This window comes from Vulpes lagopus, chromosome 10, assembly GCF_018345385.1.
Source record: "Vulpes lagopus strain Blue_001 chromosome 10, ASM1834538v1, whole genome shotgun sequence".
NCBI lineage: Eukaryota > Metazoa > Chordata > Mammalia > Carnivora > Canidae > Vulpes > Vulpes lagopus.
Window position 1 is genome coordinate 67,941,166 of NC_054833.1, and position 25,888 is coordinate 67,967,053.

At 47.9% G+C, this 25,888-nt stretch overlaps 2 protein-coding genes across 13 annotated transcripts in view; one reads left to right on the plus strand and one right to left on the minus strand.

Annotated features, from left to right (window-relative positions):
- The window catches only part of DRC3 (dynein regulatory complex subunit 3), a 34,592-nt gene extending 31,128 nt beyond the window's left edge, over positions 1–3,464 (minus strand). For 4 of the 6 annotated variants that reach the window (XM_041770799.1, XM_041770800.1, XM_041770801.1 and 1 more), the window contains exons 1-2: positions 3,336–3,464; positions 2,594–2,682 (exon numbers count right to left, since the gene is read on the minus strand). The gene's annotated coding sequence lies outside the window, so the exon portion shown is untranslated. Of the gene's footprint in view, positions 1–2,593; positions 2,706–3,335 lie in introns of all 6 variants that reach the window. The other 2 variants (XM_041770797.1, XM_041770798.1) reach the window with 2 other exon arrangements.
- Positions 3,465–3,904: 440 nt separating this feature from the next.
- Positions 3,905–25,888, plus strand: part of TOM1L2 (target of myb1 like 2 membrane trafficking protein) — a 118,952-nt gene continuing 96,968 nt past the window's right edge. For all 7 annotated transcript variants that reach the window (XM_041772270.1, XM_041772271.1, XM_041772272.1 and 4 more), the window contains exon 1: positions 3,905–4,051. In XM_041772270.1, the coding sequence (XP_041628204.1) occupies positions 4,000–4,051 (52 nt within the window). In that variant the 5' untranslated portion in view covers positions 3,905–3,999. The remainder of the gene's footprint in view (positions 4,052–25,888) is intronic.

The window sequence follows — 25,888 nt, forward strand, 5'->3', positions numbered from 1 at the left end:
AAAAAGCTTAGTACTGCATATCATTTGCCCGGGCCAAAGGCAGGCGCTAAACCGCTGAGCCACCCAGGGATCCCCTGGAACTCAGTGCTCTTTGTGGCCCTGGTCATCTTTGGCCTCTGGCTTTCCTGACCCAGCCTTATTCAGTGTCTTGCCACCAACCCCACCAGGATCCTTGGCAGCCCCGGCCAGGTGTAGCAGCCTGCAGCTCCCCTTCTCTGGGAGACTCCCTAATCTCACCACAAGCTGCTCAGTGAGTGGATATTGACAGATTGGCGGACACTTGCCCAAACTGCCATCCCTGTTCCCCACCCCCTGAGAAATGTGGACTTGGGGACAGCAGGCTGGAGGTCCCATCAGAGCTGGCTGTGGGTGCTAGGGAGGAACTGCGGGGGTCACTGGCTATCCAGACATGTGGCTGAGCAGAGAGAACAAGAGGCAATGAGGCAGAAGGACAGAGAAGAGAAAGAGATGGGAACTGAGGTGATCCAGAAATAAGACAAAAGGGCCGACAGACTGACATGGTCTTTGCTGGCTTTCCCTGCTCCTCATGTCCCTAATTCCAGGCCCTGTGAGCATTTCCTGGCTTCTCACATTAAACTCTATTTTACTTAAACAGACCCCTGGAGGTTTCTGCTGCTAAGGGGCCAAAGGGATCTGGCTGAGATTCTGCAGGCAAATGGGAGATCTGTGGAGCTGGTCAGCCACAGGCTGACCTTGGGCTGCTGTTCCTGGCTGGACAGAGCCACAGCCCTGGGAAGCCAGAGCACCCCTGACCTCATTCTCATCATTACCAGCCTAAGAGTCAGAGCATCCAGAAGGGCTGGACCCTGCAGGAAGGCGCACTCTTTTGGAAGCTCCCAGGTTCAGCCCTTCCTTCTTTCCTCCTGTTTCTTGCCACCACTCCCCTCCCCCCACTGGCTTCGCCATCTACCTTTGCCCTCCTGGTCCCCCACCCAGGCCTCTTCCCTGATGCTGGGGAGTCCCTGAATTATCCCACTGAACACCACTGGAGGGACAGCTGGTGTTGGGTTGATGGTGTCCACTGGAAACTGGGGTGGCCTGGCAATCCTGCCACCTGGTCTTAGAGGCTGCCACTGCCCTCCTTGCCCGCCATCCACTTGGACGCAGCTTATATAAACCTGCATCTTTCATTTCTGGGCTGTCTGTGATCTAATGGCCTTGTGCGTTTAACTGTTGTGAGTCTCTTCCTTCTGCCCCTGAGGAGACACAGTCTCCTTGGACCCTGCTCCTGGCCCCAAGCGCTCCCCCCCACGGCCCTTCCCACCTTGGCCCTCCATCCTCCCACCCTCTCCAGTCTCAACATTGGCTTCAACTTCTTAGAGGGAATGAGTCAACTCCCAAAGACGTTTCCAGTCCCCCCCGCCTCTCCCCATTTCCCCGCTCTTTTAAAACAATCTTTTTTCTCTAAGATTTCCCATAACCTGACACCAACTTGCCTTTGGGGAAATTTTAATGTGCGGTATTTGGCAGATGTTACCTGCGAAATGTTTGTGCTTTCTCAAAGAAAAGTGCGGTGCTTTGGGAAATGCTTCTTAATTCCGATTTCAAAACTGTAACTGACTTCTCATCACTCCCACTTCATCGGGGCCTGGCACCTGGGACAGATCAGGCTTGCTCCTGTCAAGCCCACAATCACTATTCAATGTGGAAGAGTCATTAGGCATGCTCTTTGTTAAGCACATGAGGGTAGGATTTGGAGCCTGGGTGGGCATCCTCTGACAACGAACCTCACCTGTCTGAGCCCCTGATTTACTGTCTGTAAAAATGGATAAGTCCTCCCTCCTACATTTGTTTAAGATCATTTATTCAGCCCACACACGTGTAATGAATAGCTACTACGTGTCGGGAATAAAACAGACCTCCTCCCCTCTGCTTCAGACGTGAATCAGATCATTGTACAAATATTTAATTACAAACCATGACAAGTTTGTAGATGTAGGGAACTGGGACATCATATGTGAGGGGTGCCTGGCCTGGCAAGGGAAGACAGGGCTGAGATCTGAAGGGTGAGTAGGAAAGATGGAAGAGTGAAGGGCACAGCCAGGGCCCTGAGGTGGAGTGCACGAGCCATGTTCCATTTGGGCTGCAGTGAAGCACGGCTGGAGGGGCCTGCAGGATCTTAACATCTTCGGATTCCTGGGAAGCTCCTGGGGCTTAATTAATAAGGGCAGTGACGTGAACAGTTTTCACTTTTAAGAGGCTTACTCTGGCTGTCGTACTGAGAACAGCAAGAGTCATGAGCAGGGTAGTGGTAAGATGTGGCTGTGAGAGATCTCGAGGATTTTAATATGTAGGACTAATCAGTGGCAGTTTCCAGATGAGATTAGGAAGGTTAAGTAAGATACCAAGTTCATACATCTATACGGCATATGGCAGAAGCAGGGAGATGTGATTCCAGAGCCCATTTTCTTAACCATGACACAACCGTATGCAGGGCACTGTGGATTTTCACTATCACAACCCACGAGGTTTCTCACAGCTATTCCCAGGCAGGGCCAAGGCCCCACTGCTCCTCCCCTAAGGAACTTTTTGTCAATAATTTACCACCCAACCTGGTTTCCTGATGACTTGCCTGACAACAGTGTTGGGGAAGCCCAGAGGTAGCGGCTGGGGAAAGCAGTGGAGGGCTCTACACCACTGTCAATAGAGCAGCCTCCTCACCTAGAAACAAAACCAGGACAGCCCTGTGAAACAAGAACTTGTGATCAATTGAATCGGAAAAACATTGCCCCTGCTGGCAGTGGATTACTTAGAGAAAATCAACGATTTACTGAGTGCTTGCTGGGTACTAAGTACAATTTCATTACTTAATTCCATGTCAGCTCTAGAAGTCACTGGAGAAAGGGGTGCTAGTTCCCCCATTTCCCAGAGAGAGAAACTGAGGCCCGGGAGGGGAAGGAAATTGTCCAAAGTCGTACAATGAGCTAATGAGAAGAGACATGCATGGAACTTGGGTAGCTGTATCCCAAAACAAAATACTTTATGGAGCACCAGGTGAAGAATACAAAGAACAGAAACAATTTTATGACAGTCAAGAGGTCGGATCTGAGGGTTAAATACGTGAGGAGCTCATCAGTGGACCGGGTACCTCTGTTTCGATAAAAGGGACCAGGCCAGGAGGCCCGGGGCCGTCCTTATTATTTCCTTCTCGTCCAAAGCCCAAAAGCCCAGGGTCCCGGCGCAGCCGTGAAGCGGCTGGCAGAGAACTGTGTGCTCATCTACAGGTGAGGAGGGCCGGGTCGATTCCCAGAGAAAAAGGCCGGAGGAAAGAGCTAAGTCCGCCCCTGCTAGTCCTCCCGCAGTCAAGGTCTCACCGTCTCAAGCGCCGGCCACCCGACTGCTTCCACGCAAGCCGACGCTTCGCCCGGTTACTAAGGGAACCAAGCTCGGCCAGTCGGTTGCTAAGGGGAAGTCGTAGAGTAGACATCCTGGGTGAAAGTTGACGGTCACGTGACAGTATTTCTTGGGCGGGGAAATACTCTTACGACCAACCCGCAGTAGAAAAAACAAACGTTTCTCCAATCAGCACTGTCTATGGGCAGGGATATCAGTAGTCCCGCCTCTCTCCCGCCCCCACTTGAGTGATTGACTCGTCTCCTGGCCAGTAATGGTAAGGATTCGCTAGACTGACCAATATATAGATGAATCACAACACTCAGACTCTCGTTCGGAGGCGGGCCTTTGGAGGCGCCGCTGCGCCTGACGGAGATTCCTGTGACCTAGCTCGCCGCTCCGCCCAATCGTCTGCCGCGGGGTAGGCGGGGCTTCGCAAGGGAGGCGTAAGGGCCAATCGGAGAAGGGCTAGACAGACGCTGCCCAATGGGGACGCGACAAGGGGTGGGGTCAGGGGCCGGGCGTTCGGCGTTCGGAGGGTGGGGCGGGGGCAAGTGTCAGTCAGGTCGGGAGCGCGACCGGGGACAGCGGGGACCCGGGCGGCTGACAGGGGGGCCCGGGCCGCTGCCGTGCTGTCCGCTCAAGATGGAGTTCCTCCTGGGGAACCCGTTCAGCACCCCGGTGGGGCAGTGCCTCGGTAAGGCCGCGCGAAGGGTGGGCAATCTGGGTGGGCGACGGCGGCGGCTGACGGGGCTGGTGAGGACCGCGGGCCTCTGCCGGGCACCGGTGCCACCCCGCGGGCCGCGCGGGCATCCTTGCCGTCGGGCCTCTGCTCGCGGCGCCCGTGTCACCCTGCCGGGAGGCGCCCCAAAAGCCAGCGTGGACTCGGAGATGCTCCGTGCGGCCCTCCCGGATTCGGGCCCAGCCTCTCCCGGCTCAGAGAGGCGGTGCGGGCTGCTGGGGTCGGCTTGCCTCCTCGCCTGCTGGGGATGCCACCGAGTGCGTCCGCGTCCAGGCTGACGGTCTCGCAGCCACTGCCGCCAGGACCCAGGGCTCCCGCACCCTTCTCCCTCCATCCTTGTCCGTCTCCTCAGTACCAGCAGCCCTCAGACCGGGCACCCTCCCGGAGAATACTCCCTGCTCTGAGACTTGCTAATTAGAGCTGCAGCTCAGCTAGGCTGTAGGAGGGACTGGGATGGGGGGAAGGGTTCCCCGAGGGTGATTATTTTGGCAGGGGGATGGCATCCCTGCACTGCCTCGGGGAGAGAAGGGAGGCTGTGTGTTTTAATGATAAGAGCCCTGGACTGGGAATCAGGAAGCCGGGGATCCAGTAGGGGCTTTGCCAGTGACTCTCCCTGTATGACCTTGTGCAAGTCACTGCTCTTTCCGGTTTGACGTTTTCCCTGTCTGTCAAATGACCTGTGTGTGTGTGGAGGTGAAGTGTGGTAGGTCCCTTCAAGTTCTAAAGTTTTGATAGATCTGATAATAGTTTCTGCACATTGGCTGTTGCTCTCCTATATTAAATATGCCCAAAGCTGAAGTCTTTCAGTGACAGTGTAAAGAGAGAGGGGTACTCAGTCCGTAGTGTCTGTTAATCCTATATGGGGGCTCTGGGCACCTGGAAAAGAGCACCAGAGATGTCGGGTATCCTGGGTAAGGAAATCCCAAGGCTAGGTGAATGAACACCAGAATGGCCCTGCTGTGTGGGATTTCTTTACTAAGAAAAAAGCAGCTTGTCTTTTCATCCAAGATAGGATCTTTCTCCAAGTAATTACCCAAGAATGTTGATTGGTTTCTTTTAAAACTGGGCTCCTCCTGGTTGGTTGAAGGACTGGTAAAACGTCTTTTTATGACTGAAGACCTTTGGTGTCCTTCTGGGCTTGGCTGGTTTAGGCAGCAGTGATTTGTTTATATCCGGCTTTACTTACGACTTTCCCGCTTACTTGTCAGCTTGTAGTGGGGTCTGGGAAGTGATTGAGGCCTCTCCTGTTGGCTAAATGGCATTTGGGAGCCTTTCTTTTCTTTGTGGTGTAAGGTCTTTGATAAGAGATGATGGACACTGGGCCCTGGGTGAACGTCTTCCCACCTTTTTGAACTATCATGTGTATCTATATTTTCTTCCTTGTGTCCTTTCCTCAGGTGCTCTTTCTTTCCCCAAACCTCATTTCTCAGTTGAGTATTGAATCCCAAACGGTTATTGGAAGGAGCTGGTAAACTTGGGGGATTTATTTTCTTTTCTGTCTCCTTTACAATAGGAAATGCCAGGGTAGCTGGTGAGGGGTAGAAGTTAAGAACATTTAAAAATACACAAATATTAAGGACATAGGGGTACGTAGTGAGTAGAAAGAGCATGATGCTTCTGTCAGGGAGGCCTGAGTTGAGTTTTGCCTTACCCATTTTTGGGCTGTGTGACCCTAGAAAATTGTGTAACCCTTCTGAACTTTAGTTTGCTGAGAGGGAGAGATTGATTCATACTCACAGAGGAGTACAGATTAAGTGGGATGATGGTTGCCTGGGACATAGTAGGGGCTCACTAAATTATAGCTTTCATTGTTAACAGAATAGTTAAGTTAGGGTTGAGTGTGCTGTCTGGAAAGGATACGTGGGGCAGCTGGCCCATCTGTGACCTGTGAAGGAACAGCCCCCAGCATTTATCATCCCTTAGACAAGACATTGACCATGAAGAGAATGAAGCCTCCTTATTGACAGTTGGTCAACAGGCAAGACCCAGCGGACATCACAGTTCAGATGAATGATTAGAGGATAGAAGGAGGTTCTATATAGAAGGAGGTTCTGTATATTCTGTACTGTCCTGACAAAGTGTAAAAGTGATTTTCGTGGCATTTAGTATTGTTACTATTCTTTTAAAAGTCTTGCCAGGTGGTTGACAGGAGGGAAGGGATACAGAAATAAAACAATAAGGCTGATGAGTAGAAGCAGCAGCTATAGCTTGCACAAAGCAGTTCTATGTTACTTGCTTTTTACAGCTGCTCTGTGGAGTAAGTTTTGTTGTCCTTCCCACTTTAGAGATGGGGAAAATGAGCCTCAGAGGAGTGAAGCCACTGCTCAGCTGGTAAAGGGGAGAGTGGGCATTTCATAGCTGCCCTGGTCCTCAAGGGATTTATGGTGTCGGAGAGAACAGAGATGCTTGGAATAATCACTAACCGAAGGCCACTCCATAGTTAAGTACTCAGTTGAGTAGTGGGGATTGTCAGTGAACTTAGTCCAGAAGAATTCAGAAGAGCTGGGGAGATGGAAGTGGCTTTCTGGAGTCCAAGGGCTGCTCACGAGGGTGGCTGGGAATTCACAGGCAGAGAAGAGGTTGCCCCATGCCTGGGGACAGGTACATGAGGTAGGGAGGGTGGCGTGGGCACATCTGTGTTCACCAGTCTGAGTGGAAAAGGTGACTGGGGAACAGTGGCTGGTTGGGTGTGGGCCCAGAATAAAGCCTTATTCTTGGGGAGGGGGATGTGATATCAAAGATGACATTCTTCAGCTGACTCCAACTTTTAGTTTCTCCGCTCCTTATTTTACCCACTCGTGAAATAACACCTCTCAACAGCTGCATGGGGCTTGCAGATAAACAGTCCCCCCAACGTTTTGAGTGTCTGTGGGTGCCAGGCTCTGGGGTACAGATATTTAAAAGGTGCTCTCAGGAGTCTTCTGTAGGGGTACCCTGCTCACCAAAGGTGTGCTAGAGCTGCAAAAAATGAGGGTTGTAGTCTCAAGGCTTGGTTATTATTATTATTATGTGTGTGTGTGTGTGTGTGTGTGTGTGGTTTTAGATCTTTATTTGACAGTCTGGTTGGTTCTCATCCGCATTAACTGTCTGTAGATTTTTTAAAGTGGTGTCAGGTCCCAAAGTAACGATCATACAGAACTTGCGTGGTGGATCTTCATTTTCATTACATTTTCTTTAAAGATTTTCCTTATTCCATTTTCCCAGACCGCTTTGTTGAGCCTGGTGTCAGTGTGTAGACCTGGAGTTCTCATCTCTTTCCTGGCATATTTCTGTATCTCTTTGAGTGTCTGAAGTGTCCTGGCATGCTTCTTGAAACCCACTGCATGGATGCGCTTGTGAAGTGGATGGTGTGTTTTCCCGTCTCTGGTTCTTGGCAGGATGGCTCTTCTGCTCACCTGCTTTGTGGGAGCCCTTCTGCTGGGCGCAGGTTGGAAAGGGGTAGGGTAATTACTATTCTCTCTCATGCTTGGGGCCTCACGAGGACATTGTAACCTGGGCTATTTGGTTGAACACACAGCCAAGCCCATGGTCTGATGTAGTTAGCTGTGTATTCTTGTATCCATCCTCACTGTCCTTTTGAAAGGTGGTTCCCGAGTAGAATGCATGATTTAGAGCAGAATGAGCAGTAGGATGAGAGGCTAAGAAGTGTGGAAGAAGAAAAAGTCTGTATTTTTATTTCTGGGTTTTCTCTTCTGAAAAAAATTTCAGAAGGTTACTGTCTTCATCTAACCTGTCTGTGACCACGGGGGGTTGGAATGTCAGGAGTTGCCCCAAGTGAGGTCCAGGGTGCTCTGCGAGTGGTGACAGTTCCTTGTATTGGCTGGAAAACGTTTTCAGATTATCCTTCTTTCCAAGAGTAAAGTGTGGACTCATTTCAAAATTTTAGCCAGTAGCTAGTTAATTCTGATGGGAATACTGTGGGGGGTGAGGTGGGTGCAGGGAGGACCATCTCTTCTCTGCATGGTTCAGCTTTTATAAAGGCTAAGAAGCAGATACTCTGTTGCAGACTTTGTGCTTGTGGATTGGATGGTGTTAGATATAAACTGCTTCCCAGTGCTGTGGGAATGCTAGGTGTTCTGCAGCCCCACTGTTGCCGGAATAATCAGTTATCCCTCAGATTGCCCTTGCACTTGACCATTTGCCAAGCCCTTTTGCCTTGGTCATTTTATTGTGTGTTTACAGCCCTGTGCAATACACAGGAAGACAACTGAAAAGAGCTTAAAATTATTAAGCACCTACTGTATGTAAATTCTGTACACGGGATCTCACATAATACAAGTATTTAATGATCTGGGTGTTACTGTTCCCCTGTGTTGCTTCTCAGGAGGCCTAGGCCCTGAGGAGTTAGGCTGGTGCAAGGTCTTAGGCCAGAGATTCGTCCCAGGGTTAAGCCAGGGATCTGCTCCTGAGCCAGTGCTCAATTCTGTGCTGCCATGTTGCTTCTTGTTCTGCGGTCCTTATGGTTCAGAGTTAGCAGAATCATCTGGAGGGCTTGTTAAAATAGATTGCTGGAGGGACGCCTAGGTGGCTCAGCAGCTGAGCGTCTGCCTTCAGCTCAGGGTGTGATCCTGGAGTCCTGAGATCGAGTCCCACATCGGGCTCCCTGCCTGCTTCTCTCTCTGCCCGTGTCTCTGCTTCTCTATCTCTCTGTGTCTCTCAGGAATAAATAAATAAAATCTTAAAACAAAAAACAAAAAACCAGATTGCTGGGCCCTACTGTCGGAGTTTCCGATTCAGTACAGGCTGGGGCCTAGCATTCTGCATTCCTAAGTTCCCAAGTGATGCTGCTGCTGGTCCAGGGACTACACTTTGAGAACTACTGCTCTAGATGAAAAGTTCTGCCCCCTTAATCTCTTCTTTATCTTTCTTCAAGCAGTAAATGTGGATTTTCTTCTGGACAGACTATGAGTGGGGTTATTTAGAAATCCGTCATTCATTTGGTGGCTGTGTATCGCATCTCTGTATATATTAAGCTAAGTGTTTACCAGGATTCTCAGTTTAGTAAGGGAGCTAAGACAGGTACCTAAATCAGACATGATTTTTTTAAAAAGCAGGGCATTAGATTGGACAGATAAATGAAGTACGAGAGTGGAGATTGGAAGGGGTTATTACTACTCACTACTCCAGTAGTAAGAGTTAACAATACCTAAACGTTTAGTGTGGAGACTGAAGTAGGCACTTTCTAGATCTTGTGGTCCTTTAATCCCCACAAGAATACCATAAGGTACTATATGATCTCCATTTTGCAGACAGGGGCCTTGGGGCAAAGAGAGAAGGTCCCACAACATTCCGGAAGGGAGCTGGCTCCAGAATTGGTATGCTGTTATCCTGTGCTGCCCTCTGTAAGGGAGGAGTGAGGAGGAGCACTTTGGGAAGGAAGAAAGGGAGACTCAGGAGGCCGTGGCTGCCGCTGAGCAGAGCTTTGACCGATGGGTAGGGATGGAGAAGGAGGCTTGGAGGACTCTCGGCAGATATGGCAAGCAGCTTGAGCAAAGGCTAATGGTAAGGGGGGTGGGGGAGGGCATAACAGGACCAGGTCTGTTGGCTTAGCAAGCGTTGGTGGTGGAAGGTGAGACTGGAAAGGTAGGGTTAGGCCTGATGGTGGGGGGCTTCAACTGTTGGCCAAACAGTTGGGGTTCTTTCATTTGTGGCCCTGAGGAGCCAGGAAGGATTTCTAGGGAGGGGAGTAGCAAGGATATCATTACAGAGACAGGGAGATTTCCTTTTGGGAGTCACCAAAAGGTCATTTTTCTCTCTTCGCATCAAAGCCCCTATCCGCACAGAGCAGGGGTTCCTACAGGGCAGTCAGAAGCAGGCTCTGCCAAGTCCTCGAAGGTCCGGGACGGGGCCCTTCCTATGTGTCCCTCGACCAGAGAGAAGTGCTGAGGCTGGTTGGTGGGCCACCTGAGGAAGAGGCCTGGGGTTCTGAGAGCATTTGTCCTTAACTGCCTGGACAGCTTATGAAACACTGGTCACGTGGTGGGGGGCAGCCTGCTCCTTGTGCCCTGCTTTCCATGTGCAGGAACAGGAGCACAGACACCAAGGGCTTTACTGAAGGGGGGTGACCTTGCTTAGAGTGGGCTATTTGGAATACTAAAAACTCTCATAGAACTGTTTCTTGGGCAGCCCGGGTAGCTCGGTGGTTTGGTGCCACCTTCGGCCCAGGGCCTGATCCTGGAGACCTGGGATCGAGTCCCGTGTCAGGCTCCCTGCATGGAGCCTGCTTCTCTCCCTCTGCCTGTGCCTCTCTTTGTGTCTCTCATGAATAAATAAATAAAATCTTAAAAAAAAAAAAAAAAAAGAACTGTTTCTTAAAAAACAGTGTTTGTCCATGTGGGAAATATTGAAAAATGTACAAAAAATGCAAAGGAGAAAAAAAATCACCATAAAATGCTCTTAAACTCATGAAGATTCTTCTCGTTTTTTATAATAAGTGGAATGGGTGCCATCCTTGTTAATTTCACCCCCTACTTTTCTCTTGGAGATGCAATATTGTATAAGTTCTCTTAACATATTTCTGTGTAATCTACCTGTTTTTTCTTGGTGGGAGGGAAGGAGGACAGATATAAAGTGAAGAAGAGAATATAAAGTACCTAGAGGAGCTTCAGTTAAGGGTTGTTGCTCTTGACCTAGCAGATAAATCACTTAGAATTTTTAGGTTAACCTAGTAGTCTGAGAAGTTATAAATAATGTTCAGGCCTTTTTTTTTTTTTTCTGACCTAGCCTATTGTGCCTAGGAATGGGGGCCTTTAATATTTTTTAAAAATATTTTATTTATTTATTTATTTGAGATAGAGCAAGAGTGAAAGAGAGATGTGGGGGGGTGGAGGAGAGAGAAGAGGCAGTCTCCTCACTGAGCAGAGAGTGGGATGATGCAGGGCATGATCCAAGGATCCTGGAATCATGCCCTGAGCCAAAGGCAGAGGCCTAACCAACTGAGCCACCCAGGTGCCCTGGAGAGGGGCCTTTCAAAAACCATTTTCAGACTTGGTACCTATTTTAGTGCTCTCACCAATCCTCCTGACCTAGAAGAATGTTGTTGATCTTTTCCATCCAAGTGAGCATGCCCAGTGTGTGAAAGTACCTGCCTCCTCCTCCAGAAAGCTTTCCTAGACCATCCTGTTTATGGTGCCGAATCTCTTCTTTGAACTCACAGCCTTTGGTTATCTCTGTTGGCTCTTCCCTCACCTATAAAATAGAAAATTTCTTAACTTCCCAGGTTTTTATGAAAATTAAATGAGAGAATGTATGTCAAGTCCCTAGCACAGTGTCCCACATTCAACTACTATATTCAAACCTGTTGATTGCTTTCTTCCTGCCTGGTACAGTTTCCTGAGGTTATTTATTTCATGTCTTGTTTATTGCCTTACCTCCTGTATGAGGCTGGAGGCTCCCCAGGGCAGGATGCGTACTTTTTACTTCCTTGTGACTGTCACAGAATGTGGCAGATACACTGCACGGTTGCTCACTCCAAAGGTTCCTTTCTGTCAATCTTACTTTTTAGTATCTTTCAAAGCTCAAAATATTGGCCGTCATTTACTGATCCTTTAGCATCCTCCAGACCTCCTGTCATACACATTAACTCATTAAAATATTTTTTTTTTCCTCTGAAAACTCCACCAAGTCAGTGGTATTCTTATCTCAGCAAAGAAATGGCTTAAGGGAACTAAGAAACTTCCCCAAGGTTCAGTAGTTCAGGTAGGCTGAGCCCTATTCCATATCCAGGGAGTCTAGCTGTAGGGCTTTCCTTCCCCTTGCCTTGGCAGACAGCAAGCATGGTCTGTTTCCATTTAGACAAGAAGGGGCCTTAACTGATTCCATGTGGGAATTCCATGAAGCTAGCAGAAGTTCCATCAAGGAATTCTAGAGCAGTTGGGATGCCCACTGCCCTCTCTTTGTTCCCTTCTAACATTTGGCACTTTTTGTTTTGAATTGGAGTTGGTCCTGTCTCTATCTCTGTCCTGACTGCCCTGTGTGGGTTCATTAACTGTTGTACTACTCACTTCCTGATCCGTAAACAGAGAAGGGGTGTGTATGTGACGAGAATACTTGCTCTGTCACATCTTACCAGGTTGTTCAGAGGATCGATGAGACACCATGCTTAAGAGCAAAACATGGTATTATGTGGGGCACCTGAGTAGCTCAGGGGATGAGCATCTGCCTTCAGCTCAGGTCATGATCCTGGTGGGGCTCGAGTCCCACATGGGGCTCCATGCCGGAGCCTGCTTCTCCCTCTGCCTGTGTCTGCCTGTGTCTCTGCCTCTCTCTCATGAATAAATAAATAGAATCTTAAAAAATAAAACAAAAAAAAACCATGGTATTATGTTATAGCTCTTTCCATGTATCATCTAGACTAAACGTTCCATGAGGACACCTGTCTTTATTTGTACTTATTTATTGATTTCCTTCTAAAAACTGTGGTAAAATATACATAGCCCAAAATTAACCCTTCTGTCCATTTTAAAGTTCAGTGACATAAAAGCACATTCACATTGGTGTGCAGCCATCACCATCATGCATCTCCAGAACTTTCTTCATTTTGCCTAACCGAAACTGTATGCATTAAATGATAGCTCCTATTTCTCCTCACCTCCAACCCCTGGCAACAACCATTCTACTTTGACTCTCTGAATTTGACCACTTGAGGTGCCCTCCCTCACATACGTGGAATCACACAGTGTGTGTTTTTTATAACTGACTTCTTTTACTTAGCATAATATCTTTAAGATACACTCACATGGGAGCTCATTTCAGAATCTCCTTTTTTATTTGTCCATTCATCCATCTTTGGGCACTTGTGTTGGCTGTTGTGAATAATACCACTGTGAATGTGGGTGTGCAAGATAGCCATTCTCATCCTTGCTCTCAGGTGTTTTGAATACATACCCCGAGGTGGAAATAATGGATCATGGGAATTCTCTTTTTACTATTTTTAAGAACAACCATACTATTTTCCACAGCAGTTGTACCATTTTACAGTCTCCCTAGCAGTGCGTAGGGCCCCAATATCTGCGTCATCACCAGAACTTGCTAGTGACTTCTTTCTTTGTGGTAGCCATTGTGTGCATGAAGTGATATTTCATTGTGTTTTTGATTTGCATTTGTTTCCCTCATCATTAGTGACAGTGGGCATCTTTTCATGTGCTTATTGGCCATTTGTATATCTTTGAAGGAATGTAGGTTCAAGTCCTTTGCCCGGTTTTTAATTGGGTTGTTGTTTTTTTTTAGGTTTTATTTATTTATTTATTCGCAAGAGACACAAAGGCAGAGACACTGGTAGAGGGAGAGGCAAGCTCCCTGTGGGGAACCCGATGCGGGACTTGATCCCAGGACCCCAGGATTACATACGACCTGAGCTAAAGGCAGATGCTCAAACACTGAGCCACCCAGGTGCTCCAATTGAGTTGGTTTTTGTGATGGTTATTGTTGAGTCTTAGGAGCTCTCCCCATTTGTTAGATGTTAATTAGCAGCTACATGATTTGCAAATAATTTTCTCCCATTCTCTGTGTTGCCTTTTTACTCTGTTGATTGGGTCCTCAGAGACAGGAAATTTTTAAATTTTGATGAAGTCCAGTTTGTCTGTTTTTTTCTGTTGTTGCCTGTGGCGTCATGTCCTGATTTTTCCGGAGAGCCTAACACGTGCCTTCAAGCCCAGAACAGTGACACCAGTGGTACTAGTCAGCATGATTCTTCACCAGGAACTGGGCTAAGTACCGACATGCATCATTTCCTTTCATTCTCACAGCAGCTCTGTGAGGCAGATGCCATCACTGGGGGAACTGAGGCTTAGAGACTAAAGTACTTTCCCTGAGGTCTGTGTATAAGAAATGGCAGAGCAAGGACTTGAACCCAGGTCTGTGGATGCCAGAGCCTGTGCTCATAACCACTAAGCTGGAGATCTCAGGAATTATTTGTGGAATTGCATGAACGAACCCCCGAATGATCTCGGTGGCTGAAAATCTGGCAGGAGTTGCCCCCAATTCAGATGCGCCATCATGTTAGAAAATCTTCACCCGGTCAGTTCTCGTGTGATTCAGCACACAAGTGTCCTCGTCCTCCCACCACATTTTCTGAGAGTTCCGTTAAAGGATATGCTTTCTTAGAACTCAGAGAGGCTCTTTTCTTGTTCATGGAAGACCCGTATATACTGGTGTATTTACTTTCTCTTTGGATTTGGTTTGGAACTATGGTCTTGGAAGGGGGGGGGGGGAGAGGGGATTTAAACAGATGTTAAGTTGTCTAACTGACCAACTTGCTTTTAAGACATTACCAGCTGCTGTTTTAATCATTCATGAAGCACCAGCCTTGTAGTCTGGAAGGCATGTCAAAAATTCTGTTTCAGGTTTTGGCTTAAAAACTGAGTGTAATGGAGAGAGACCGATTCCTTCATCTCAGAGAATTGGGCTGTACATCTTTGAGAGCTGGGGACAAGGACAGGGCCCTGTAATAGGACACTGTTGAGTTTTTTGCCACTTCTCAAAGGAGAAATCACACAGTTTTGGCACGTCATTAGTCAAAATAGGAAATGAGGCCTGAGATATGATGGTGCTTGGCGTTGGAAAGCAGAATTTGCTAGTGGCTTCCAGAGAGTGAGAATCCCTCGTGTTAACTCTGGAAATTCTTAAACCAGCAATTCAAGGACTCACTGAATTCAAGCTAGAAGGACATTAGCAGCTTTTGGTCCAACCCCCTAATTTTTGAGGCCCAGGGGTTCGGCCTGTGATATTTTTACTCTGACAACACTTCTGACACCAAGTGCGTGGGGGTGGGGTGGGGTGGTGGTTTCTGACAGTAACTGATTCTGATACCAATTCAATTCAATTTGATCTAACTACCTGGAGTTGTTGCAGACCCTGCTCGTTAAGGGCTCAGTCCTACAAGACTTGTCCCCAGTTCAGACTCTAGTCCCTAGTTCCACGTTGCCACCTGTACTTCACACCAGCTGGCTGTAAATGGGGGTTCCTATGATGCCCCCCTCAGATTCAAGAATTGACTAGGAAAGCTTACAAAACACAGGGAAACACTTTACTTATATTTATGAGTTTATTATAAAGGATAGAGCTCAGGAACAGCCAAATGGAAGAGATGTACAGGGTAAGGTATGAGGCGAGGGGGCGCAGAGCTTCCATGCCTCTCTGGGTGCACCACCCTCCCAAGACCTCAGTATGTTCACTAATTCGGAAGCTCCTTGAACTCATTACGTAGACATAACTGATTAAATCATTGGCTGTTTGGTGATTAATTTATTCTCCAGCCTCTCTCTCATCCTGGAGATTGGAGGAGTAGAGTGGAGGCTGAAAGTTCCCAATCCTCTGGTGTCCGGCTCTCATTGGCTCCCATTGGGAAGGTATCTAGGGGCCCCAGCCACCAGCCACCATTAGCATACAAAAGACCCTCTTAGCACTCTGGAGAGTCCAAGGATTTTAGGAGTTGTGTGCCAGGAACTAGGGACAAAGATCAAATATATATTTCTTATTATATCCCCTGAGGTGACTTGCCAAGGTCCCACAGTGCTTTAGTGGTAAAACTGGGGGCACCTCTTTCCTCTTAACCCAGACCCCTTGCCCAATTAAGGATATTTGTATATAGGCAGGGAGGCTAAGGAAAGAAGTAGCAGCTTGCCATTTGATGAAGGGGCAGTTCTTTTATTTTTTTCCCCTAAGATTTTATTTTTAAATTTTTAAAAAAGATTTCATTTATTCATTTATGAGAGACACAGAGAAGCAAGCTCCCTGTGGGGAGCCCAATGGGGCACTCAATCCCAGGACCCCAGGATCACAACCCAAGGCGAAGGCAGACGCTCGACCACTGAGCAACCCAGTCACCCCACCCATCTGCTCTTTTTTTTTTTTTTTTAAAGATTTTATTTATTTATTCATGAGAGACACAGAGAGGAGAGAAACACAGGCAGAGGGACAAGCAGGGTCCATGCAGGGAGCCTGATGTGGGACTTGATCCCGGGACCCCAGGATCACACCGTGGGCCAAAGGCAGGCGCTAAAACCGTTGAGCCACCTAAGCTGCCCATCCCACCCATCTGCTCTTAAAAAGAAAGTGGGAAAGGTCTTTACCTCCCAACAGCTTTTCTAACCTACAGTGTTCCTTGAAATTTAAGGAAAGTACCTTTTTTTAAAAATGCACTTACCACTAAGCCAAGTAACTTTTTTTTTTTTTTTTTAGATTTTATTTATTTGGGGATCCCTGGGTGGCTCAGCGGTTTAGCCCCTGCCTTTGGCCCAGGGTGTGATCCTGGAGTCCCAGGATCGAGTCCCGCATTGGGCTCCCTGCATGGAGCCCACTTCTCCCTCTGCCTGTGTCTCTGCCTCTCTCTCTCTCTCTCTCTCTCTCTGTGTGTGTGTGTGTGTCTCTCATGAATAAGTAAATAAAATCTTTAAAAAAAATTTGTTTATTTGAGAGAGGGAGATAGGGGGAGAGAAGGCACGAACAAGGGGTGGGTGGGGGAGATGGAGAAGGAGACTCCCCGCTGAGCAGGGAGCAGATGTGGGGCTGAATCCTAGACACCAGAATCACGGCCTGAGCCAAAGGCAGATGCTCAACGGCTGAGCCACTCAGGCAGCCCCCTAAGATTTTCTTTTTAATAATCTCTGCATCCAGTGTGGGGCTCAAGCTCACAACCCCAAGATCAACAGTCACATGCTCCATGTACTGAGCCAGCCAAGTTCACCCAGAAGGGGCAGTTCTTGACCTAGACTAATGAAGGCAAATATTTTTTTATTGTCTGAAAGTTAATTACACTCACATAATTTTGTGGGGGTGACTATTTAGCTCTAGGTTTGAAGGTTGAAATGAAATTAGTTCATAAAATCACCTTTGGTATTGTTTCAGCCGCTTTTTCTGGCACCACTCCGGAGCAGACAAATGAATCTCAGGCTAGCATTTGGGAGGCCTCGGATTGGTCAGCACTCTGTGGCTGATTGGCTGGGTGACTGTGGGTAGGTCACATCCTACCTCTTGAGTCATTTATTTGGAGAGTGTGGATTGACCAAGAGTCTTCGAGTTCATTTCCATGCCTAGAGCTTAAGGCCTGAATCAAAGTGGCCTTCAGTTTTTCTAAAGTAAGACCTTTAGCCTTCATAGAAGATTCTACTTACTTTTGAATCCAATTTATGTATATGTGTGCGGTTTTTTAATTTTATGTATTACGTGTGTACTCACACACATTTTCTCACACATTTTTTCTTGAGATACAATTTACTTATGATGAACTGCACAAATCTTAATTGTTACCATTTGTGCAAATGCATCCACAGTTGTAACCCACACTCCTGCTAAGATAAAGACTTTCGCTGTCACTCCAGAAGGTTCTCTCTGCCCTACCCAGTCAGCTCTTCCCTACAATCCCTTGCAGAGATAGCCACTGATCTGAAGTCCTTCACCAGAGATGAGTTCTGCCTGTGGAGTTGTACAGTGTGTGCTCTTTTGTTTGAACCCCAGTGGTATTTTGGAGAAGTCTTCTGCTTTCTCCCTTTAGTCCTGTGAAGTCATGCATTCTTTTCTCCAGCTGCTGGCTTGAAAGGTCATGTGGTTTGGGGTTCTGCTGGTCCCCGTGAGCTGCTGTGGTTTGAGAAGTGAGGGCCCTCTGCCAGTGGGCCGCCATATTATCTGCTGAGTGTGAGGGAAGACATGGAGAGAACAGCTTGATTTCCAGATACTGGGTTGGGTTTGTTTCTATAATTATTGGTGTCACAGTCTTCTCACTTGTCAACTGGGCAAATTGGATCTACCAGCAGACGAAAGAAACTAACTCTGACACCCGAAAATGTCACTCATAATGGCACGTTTCTGACAAGGTGCCCATGAGATACACTCATTTCAATTTCATAAATACTTTTGAACATAAAGGCAGATTGCTCCAGGGAGCAAGAGCAAAAGGAAGAGAGGTCCGGAAGGGCCGAGCAGATGGACTGGAGAGCCAGACTGTGATGGCTGTTCTGGAGGCCTCTCTTGGCTGCAGAGCTTTGTCAGTGGGAGGGGATTTGTTTGTTTGTTTTTCTTCATAACGTCTTTAGGCTTTGTTTCCCCTCTCGCTTACAGGGCCTCTAACTTAGTCCAGCCCTGCCCCTGCCTGGGCCATTGCAGATACCTTCCAGCGCTCTCCTTCATTCTTTCTCCCTCTGTTTGTACCTGGCCACCACTCAGCTTGGGACAGATCTACCAGAACCATCCTGGAACTCCGGTCTCCTTGTGAACAAAGTATAAACACAGCCTGGCATTCAAGGCCTCACTGATAGGGCCGGCTGCTTCCTGTCGACTCTCTACCAGACCTCTGTGTGTGGCCTCTGCGCTCCTCATGCTCCTTCCTCTGTGTGGCACTGCTTCTCTCTTGCTCAAGACCTAACTTAGGTCTTCCCACTGCCTCAAAGCTGGCCCAGTTCCCACTGAACTGCCATGGCACTTGTATTTCATATGTATTTAATAATTACGTGCCTCTTTATGTCAGGGCACCACTAAGAGTGGGGTGGGATTTTAAATTCCGAGATGAATGATGTTCTAGACCTACCCCGAGGGGAGTTTGGTGCCCTGGCTCAAAGGGAGGCGTCCTCATGTGGCCTAGATAGAAGGGAAGGGAACTGATGTGCACAGAGCACCTGTATGAGCCAGGAACTTTGCTGGGGCCTTTCAACTCTCTTGACCTTGTAAGCTGAGCATTTTCATCCCTGTGGTGACTTTCTCAGAATCTCACAGCCTACAGGTCCGAAAACCCATGAGGTCAACAGCCTGTGTGCTTCCTAGTGTCTCTATCAGGCTCAAGTGGTGGTGGGTGAAGGTGGGAGCAGCTCAGTGGATCAGGAATTGGCTGGCTCTATGCCCTATTTGTGTGTATGCTGGCAGGTGGGATTCTTCTCCTGGTTTGAGGCCAGGTGATGTTAGGCCTCTGTCCCCATGTTAATCCTTGTTTGGGACCTTTTCTGTTACCCAGATAAATGGTGAGTCCCTTTGGAGGACTGTTCTTCATCCTGCTGGGGCCGGGGAACATGGCCTGCCTGCTTGTCTCCAGCAGTTTTTAGGAGGACTTCTGAAGCCAAATAGCTGTTTCTGAGTAATTCACTCTCAAGGGCACAGAACAACTCTTTGCATGCTTAAAAAAAATTTGTAGTGAAATACGGGTGCCCGTGTGGCTCAGTTGGTTGAGCCTCCGACTCTGATTTCTGCTCAGATCATGATCTTGGGGTCCTGGGATCAAGCCCTACTTTGGGCTCCATGCTCAGTGGAGAGTCTGCTTAAGATTCTCTCTCTCCCTCTCCCTCTCCCCCACCCCTCCCACAGTAAATAAGTAAATCTTAAAAAAAATTGTGGTAAAAATACACATAACAAAATTTATCATCTTAGCCATTTTTAAGTGTATAGTTCAGGTACATTCGCATTATTGTGCAGCCATCACTAACACAAACTCCAGAACTTTTTTCATCCTGCCAAATTGAAATACTGTACCAATTGAACAACTTCCATTTCCCCCTGAGCCCCCCCATTCCCTGGCATCGCTGTCTGTAAGTACCCCTTATGAATAGAATCATACAGCATTTGTCCTTTTGTGACCAGCTTATTTCACTTGACATAATGAAGATTCATCTGTCTTGGAGCATGTGTCAGAATAAGACTTATTTATTTGAGAGAGAGAGAGGGAGGGAGGGCTGGAGGGAGAAGGCATGTGAGTAGAGAGAGGGAGAGAGAGAGAATCTCAACCAGAATCTCTGCTGAGCACAGAGCTGTATGTGGGGCTCGATGTGGGGCTTGATCCCACAACCCTGAGATCATGATGATCCAAAATTAAGAGTTGGACGCTGAGCCACCCAGGCACCTCATAATTTTTTTCCTTTTTGAGGCTGAATAATGTTCTGTTGTATGGATAGACCACATTTGTTCCATTCATCCATCTGTAGATAATGCTGCTATGAACATGGGTGTGCAGATATTTGTGTCCTTGCTTTTTATTTTGAGTATATATATCAAGAAGTGGAATTGCTGGATATGTTACCACTATTTTTTTTTTTTTTTTTGAGGAGCCTTGATACTATTTCCCACAGTGGCTCACTATTTTACATTCCCACTAATGGCACCCGATGGCTCCAGTGTCCCCACAGCCTTGCTGATGTTGTTGTATTGATAGTAGCCATCCTAATAGGTGTGAGGTGGTTGTACACTTTTTTGAGGGGGTCTATCACTAAGTACCCACATAAATCCAGGATTGTGCAGAGCCTAAGTGAAGGATGTGTATCTGGAGTAAGGTAGAAACATCAGTACCATGGGGAATATGTTCATTTTTCAACAAGCTGTATTTGCTAAATGATCCTATATGGTTGTTGTTAGGCAAAACTGCTTTGTTGGTGGCCACCTTGCTTCCTGGATTTAGAGGCAGTGGTGGACCAGAGGGACCTGAGGGGTCCCTTGTTGGGTTTAGTGACAGTGGAAATCAGAGCCCTCAGTGGGCTAGTAGCATTATGTTGGTCCCTAGTGAACGCATGTCCTCCAGAAGAAGATACCTCCTATCTTGGGGGGAAACTCGCTGCCCTGGGTACAGAGGCAGGTTGCAGTGTGATGGGGTAGGGGGAAGTGGGACAGCCCCTAGTGTCTCTGAGTGCCTGCCCTGCTTGGTGCTGGTGAGATGCAGTTACCCCCCTCAGCAAATTTCCACTGAGAGGGAGATAAACATGTCCTTTCAGTGCCCAGGGGAATCCACAGTAGAAGTGGGGACAGGCCCAGGGGAGACTCAGAGGAGCACAGAAGGAAGGTTCCTGAGAAACCTTGCCTGAACCTGGTTTTGAAGGATGAGAAGAGCTGGCCCAAAAGAAAGAGAAGGATAGGAGGAGAGAACAAGCCATTGGGCCTGTTGTTGAACTTCATCAAATGTGTGCTTTTGTTGGAGGAATATCCCAAGGGCTTCTTGGTTTCAAACTTGCTAGATTTAGGAAGAAGGGGGTGAGATGGTATGTGCCTCAGGGCATGTATGATATGTGTCCCACCAGGGACAGGATGGAGGCGGGTAAGAAGAGGGGGAGCTGCCTTTTGACTATAGTTTCCCAGAAGCCCCACTGCAGGCCCATCGTGGAGGTGGGAAGCTGCCTTTGGGAAAGGCACACACACCCTCCCAGCCTTCCTGTAGTGTACTCAGGGGAGGAAGTGGCGCCTCGGGGTGGCCTTCCCTGGTCTCCACGGCTCCTCCTGCCCAGGGACTGCCTGCTCTTTGTTTTCCAGTGCTGACTGTTTGTTTGCCTTTCAGTGAATGGGCATTGACCCATGTGCTCATTCTTGTTTAAAACTTAGTAAGAAGAAGAAGAAAAAAAAAACTTAGAAGTGTATTCTGTATGAAGCACAGGTCCGCACTTTGCCACCCCCACTCGGCTCCCCAAAGGTAACCCTGTTGGCTGCTTAGTGTGTGGTCCTTGTGCCTTGAAGTTTCTTTTGTACAATTGGATCCTCCTCTAGGTTTCATTCTCCAGCTTGCTTTTGTCATGCCATTGTATATTTTGGAGCTCTTTCCACAGCAGCATATTCAGATGTACTTTATTATGCATCGCGCTCCATAGAATGGATATACAATTTATCCAGCCATGCTCCTACTAGGAGGCAATAGGTTTTTGTCCTTATAAACAATGCTATAGCACCGTATCTTTGTACACTTATATATTTATTTGGTTTAGATTCCCAGAAGTAAAAACCTGGGTCAGACTCTAGAAGCATCTGAAGCTTTGATAGAGCCTGCCAGACTGGCAAAAGGTGTTATGCATAGACTCTCAGCAGCAGAGCCTGAGTTGCTCTTTTTCCTGCACCCTCATCAGTGCTGGGTATCTCCTGCATTTCTACATGTCTGAGGAGGGCAGAGGCATTTGGTTGGTGGTCTGTGCTTCGTAGAAGAAAACCAGCTCTGAGACGTGTGCATTAAAGCTCGCAGTCTTTGGCTGACTCCTTCCTGAGCGCCACGTTATATGGAAGCGCACAGAATGGGCCTGCTGGCTGAGCTGCAGAGACGCTCTGTTCTTCCTGCCTCCTTGGCCTCCCTCTGCCTTATATCAGGCCAGACAGGACCTTTACTTTTCTTGTTGAAGGGTTTGCTCGCAAGAGCCCTTTTGGTCAGCATTTTTTAGTTGGCTTTCATACGAAGTATATCAGTACCTTCCCTTCTTTGCCCTGCCTGCCTGCCAGCCATGAAGGGACCACATCTCTCACTTGCCGCTCCAGGATAGCCGCTTTGATGCCCACATTCAACAGTCCCTGCACATAACTGGTGACATGCTTGCCTTGAGAATCCACAGGGTCTCTCTCCTAGTTGCTAACCTGATACAATAAACTAAAGTCAGGCATTTTGCACATCCTCTAATTAGAGGCAGAACAGAGGAGGAGAATTCTATTTCCTTCAAATCTGAGGAACACTGTCAAAGTCTGGATTGAAGATTTGGGTCCCTGCCAGGGAGCTAGAAAGGGAGCGGGTGCGGAGGAACTGCCATTTATTGAAGGTTGCTGGTCATTCTCCTTGCAGCAACCTCTAAGGCAGTGGTGTGATTTTCTTTGATTTATAGGGAGGCAGAGTCACATGCCAGAGCCCTCCCAGCGAGTAAGTGACAGAGCTGAGAGGTGAGCCTAGGTTTGCCATAAGCACTTACCCTGCTTACCCGTTGGCTCCAAGCAGATCCCAAGAGACGCCATCCCAGAGATCCTCCCCCTGGAGGCAAAGATGAACTAGGACCTCTTTCCTGATGGGCCTTTCAAGTCTGTCGGTCACTTGGAAAAAGCAACTGCAGCTTCTCCTCCTGCCCTTTCTTGCATGTCCAGACTCTGGCCTGGGGTTTCCCAGACACAGATGGTTTCCATGAACTCCTGGGGGCCACCTTCATGATTCTCATATATCCAGGAGTCACCTATGCTGCTATTTATAGAATAGGTTTTTTTTTTTTTTTAATTGAGTCACTTTTTTCCTCTGGCAAATTTGCTTTTAAAGGAGCTTTATCACTACAATAAATTGAAAACCAGTTTCACTTGGCAGTAATCCAAAATAACAAAAAATAATAAGAATAAACAAGTACTGTGAGATCAAAACAAGATTATTCTAGCTGGGTCCTGTTGCCGTCCTAAGGCTCCCAGCTGAAGCCCACTCCTTGTTAGAACAGGGAGCTTTCGTAGCGTTGAATAACCGAAATAGGGCAAAAGCACAAGAATCTCAAGAGGACTGATTCAGGGCAGCCCTGGTGGCTCAGCGGTTAAGTGCTGCCTACAGCCTAGGGCGTAATCCTGGAGACCCAGGATCGAGTCCCACGTCGGCCTCCCTGCATGGAGCCTGCTTCTCCCTCTGCCTGTGTCTCTGCCTCTCTCTCTCTCTGTTTCTCATGAATAAGTAAATAAAATCTTTAAAAAAAAAAGAAAAAGAGGACTGATTCACTCCCTGGCCCACTTAAAGTCACGCACTGGAGGTCCATCCCACTCTTTGGGAAGAGCTCCGCCAAGTTCTGGCTAGCCCAGGTGGTGCCCATTTTTGAGGCACACTGCCTGTCTCTGAGCCTTTGCTTTTGCCCTCGCCTCCACCAGAATGATTCTCTTTTCTGCCTCTCTTGCTTTCATGGTCACCTGCAAGGTGTGGCTCAAGTGCCACACTCACTAAGATGTGGCCAGTGATTGCAGAGCAACTGTCGTCTTCATCCCAGATGTCCTGATTTCTCCAATTACGTTTTTCATAGATCCATCCTGGCACAGATCAGGTTATAGACTAGGTTTGTGTGCATGTGTGTGCATGCATGTGTGTATATGTTATGTGTTTATCCTGTGTGACTCGAAGCTGTGGGAAGGGGTGCTTTGTAGCGTCTATTCTCGTACTCAGCGGTGAGCCCCTGTGGGCCAGGACAGGCTCTTGTTAGAACTGACGTGTCAGGATGTGCTGTTCCTTACATTGTTCCCTGCTATTCTAGATGTTCAGGCAGTGTTGCCGGTGAGCTGGGTCTTCCTGGCCAGCGTTCCACAGCTGCCACTCTCCACTCTAGAAAGCATCTACCAATGGGAAGAGGTGGGCATGGGGACCCGGAGCGGCAGATGGGAAGAGCAGCTATCTAGGATAGAAAGCACCTGGGTGAGAAATGGATGGCATGAAGCCTGCAGGGAGGGTTCTAGTGATATCAGAGAGTGTCAGAGCCAGGTCCTCTGTGGGGCTCTGATGTTCTCTTGGCTTTGGCCTGCTTTGGCTTCCTGGCTCCAGCTCCCCATTCACGTGATCTTTGGGACAGTCTGTTCCTTATGTGGCTTCCTCTGGCATTTTGACCCCTGCTTGGCATTGTCACTTTCTGGCGTTGCCCACTACCCACTGTGAATAAGCCTGGCTCTGTACTCCAGCCCTGCCCCCAACATCAGTATGCCCACATCCCGTGGCCTGGCTGGCTTTGGTCCAGAGGAGTATGGGAGGGAGGTTGTGTGGCCAGCAAGGGAGAGAGAACCAAATGCTCCATCACTCTCTATCCTCTGCTCCTCTCATCTTAGCGAGAGCAGAGAGTGTGAACGGCAGAGAGGGAAACAGGGCTGCTGAGCAGGTTGTGATCTGGGGCTGCTCCTGCTCTGAGAATGGGGAGCCTTTTTCTCCTTTGTTCAAAGCTCCGTATGGGCTGGCAGTAGGGCTGGCAGTGGCCCTGGAGAGCTGTGGCCTTCCCCTGCTGGGCTCTACACCTCCTCCTAGGTAGGGACCAGGAGGCATTCATGTTGGTATCCAGAGTGCCCAATGCTGCCAGTTTCAATGAAAGATCAATGCATAGAATTTACTTCACCAAACTGAAATTGGCAGATCAACTTCAGCTGGTCTTTCAAAATGAAATTGTTAGATTGGGGAACTTAATGAAAGATAAAGGTGTAGTGCCAGGATACAGGCATTTAATGTCTCTGCGCCTCAGTTTCCTTGGTTATGACTACTACATTTGTCTTGGTTCAAGTTGGATAATGCATATAAAGCTCTTAACTCCCTAAACGGTCTTTCCCTACATCAGAAATGTTTCTGGGAGGGCTCCTGGCTGGCTTGGTCAGTGGAGCATGTGATTCTTTTTTTTTTTTTTTTAAATATTTTATTTATTTATTCATGAGCGACACAGAGAGAGAGGTGGAGACACAGGCAGAGAGAGAAGCAGGCTCCATGCAGGGAGCCCGATGTGAGACTCAATCCCAGGACCCCAGGATCGCGCCCTGGGCTGAAGGCAGACACTTAACCGCTGAACCACCCAGGTGTCCCTGCTTTCTCTTCAGGCCTCTCCTTGGCCCACAGATGTCTGCCTTCTTGCTGTGTCCTCACATGGCCCAACTCTGTCCACATCCCTGGTATCTCTTGGTGTGTCCAAATTTCCTCTTATAAGGACACCAGTCAATTTGGATTAGGGCCCACTCTAGTGGCTTTATTTTACCTTTATCGTTTCTTTAAAGACCTGCCTTTAATTATAGTCACATTCAACATAGGAATTTCAGGGAGTGTTGGGCAGGGATTAGTGCACATACACTCTCACCCATAGCAGTTGCAAAACACTTCAGTGGATGGTGGCTAGCTCTTCCTATTTAACATGTGTTCTTGAATTCTTTACTGTTCTCTGCCACAGATTGTATCTAGTGTGTGTGGTTCCTGAGGGCTGGTAGGCTGGCTATTCAGTATCTTCCTAATCCCCAGGTACCTTCTTTTTTTTTTTTTTTTTTTTTTTTTAAGAATTTATTTATTCATGACAGAGAGAGAGAGAGAGAGTGAGCAGCAGAGACATAGGCAGAAGAAGAAGCAGGCTCCATGGAGCCCAATGTGGGGCTACCCAGGTCTACTTTTTTTTT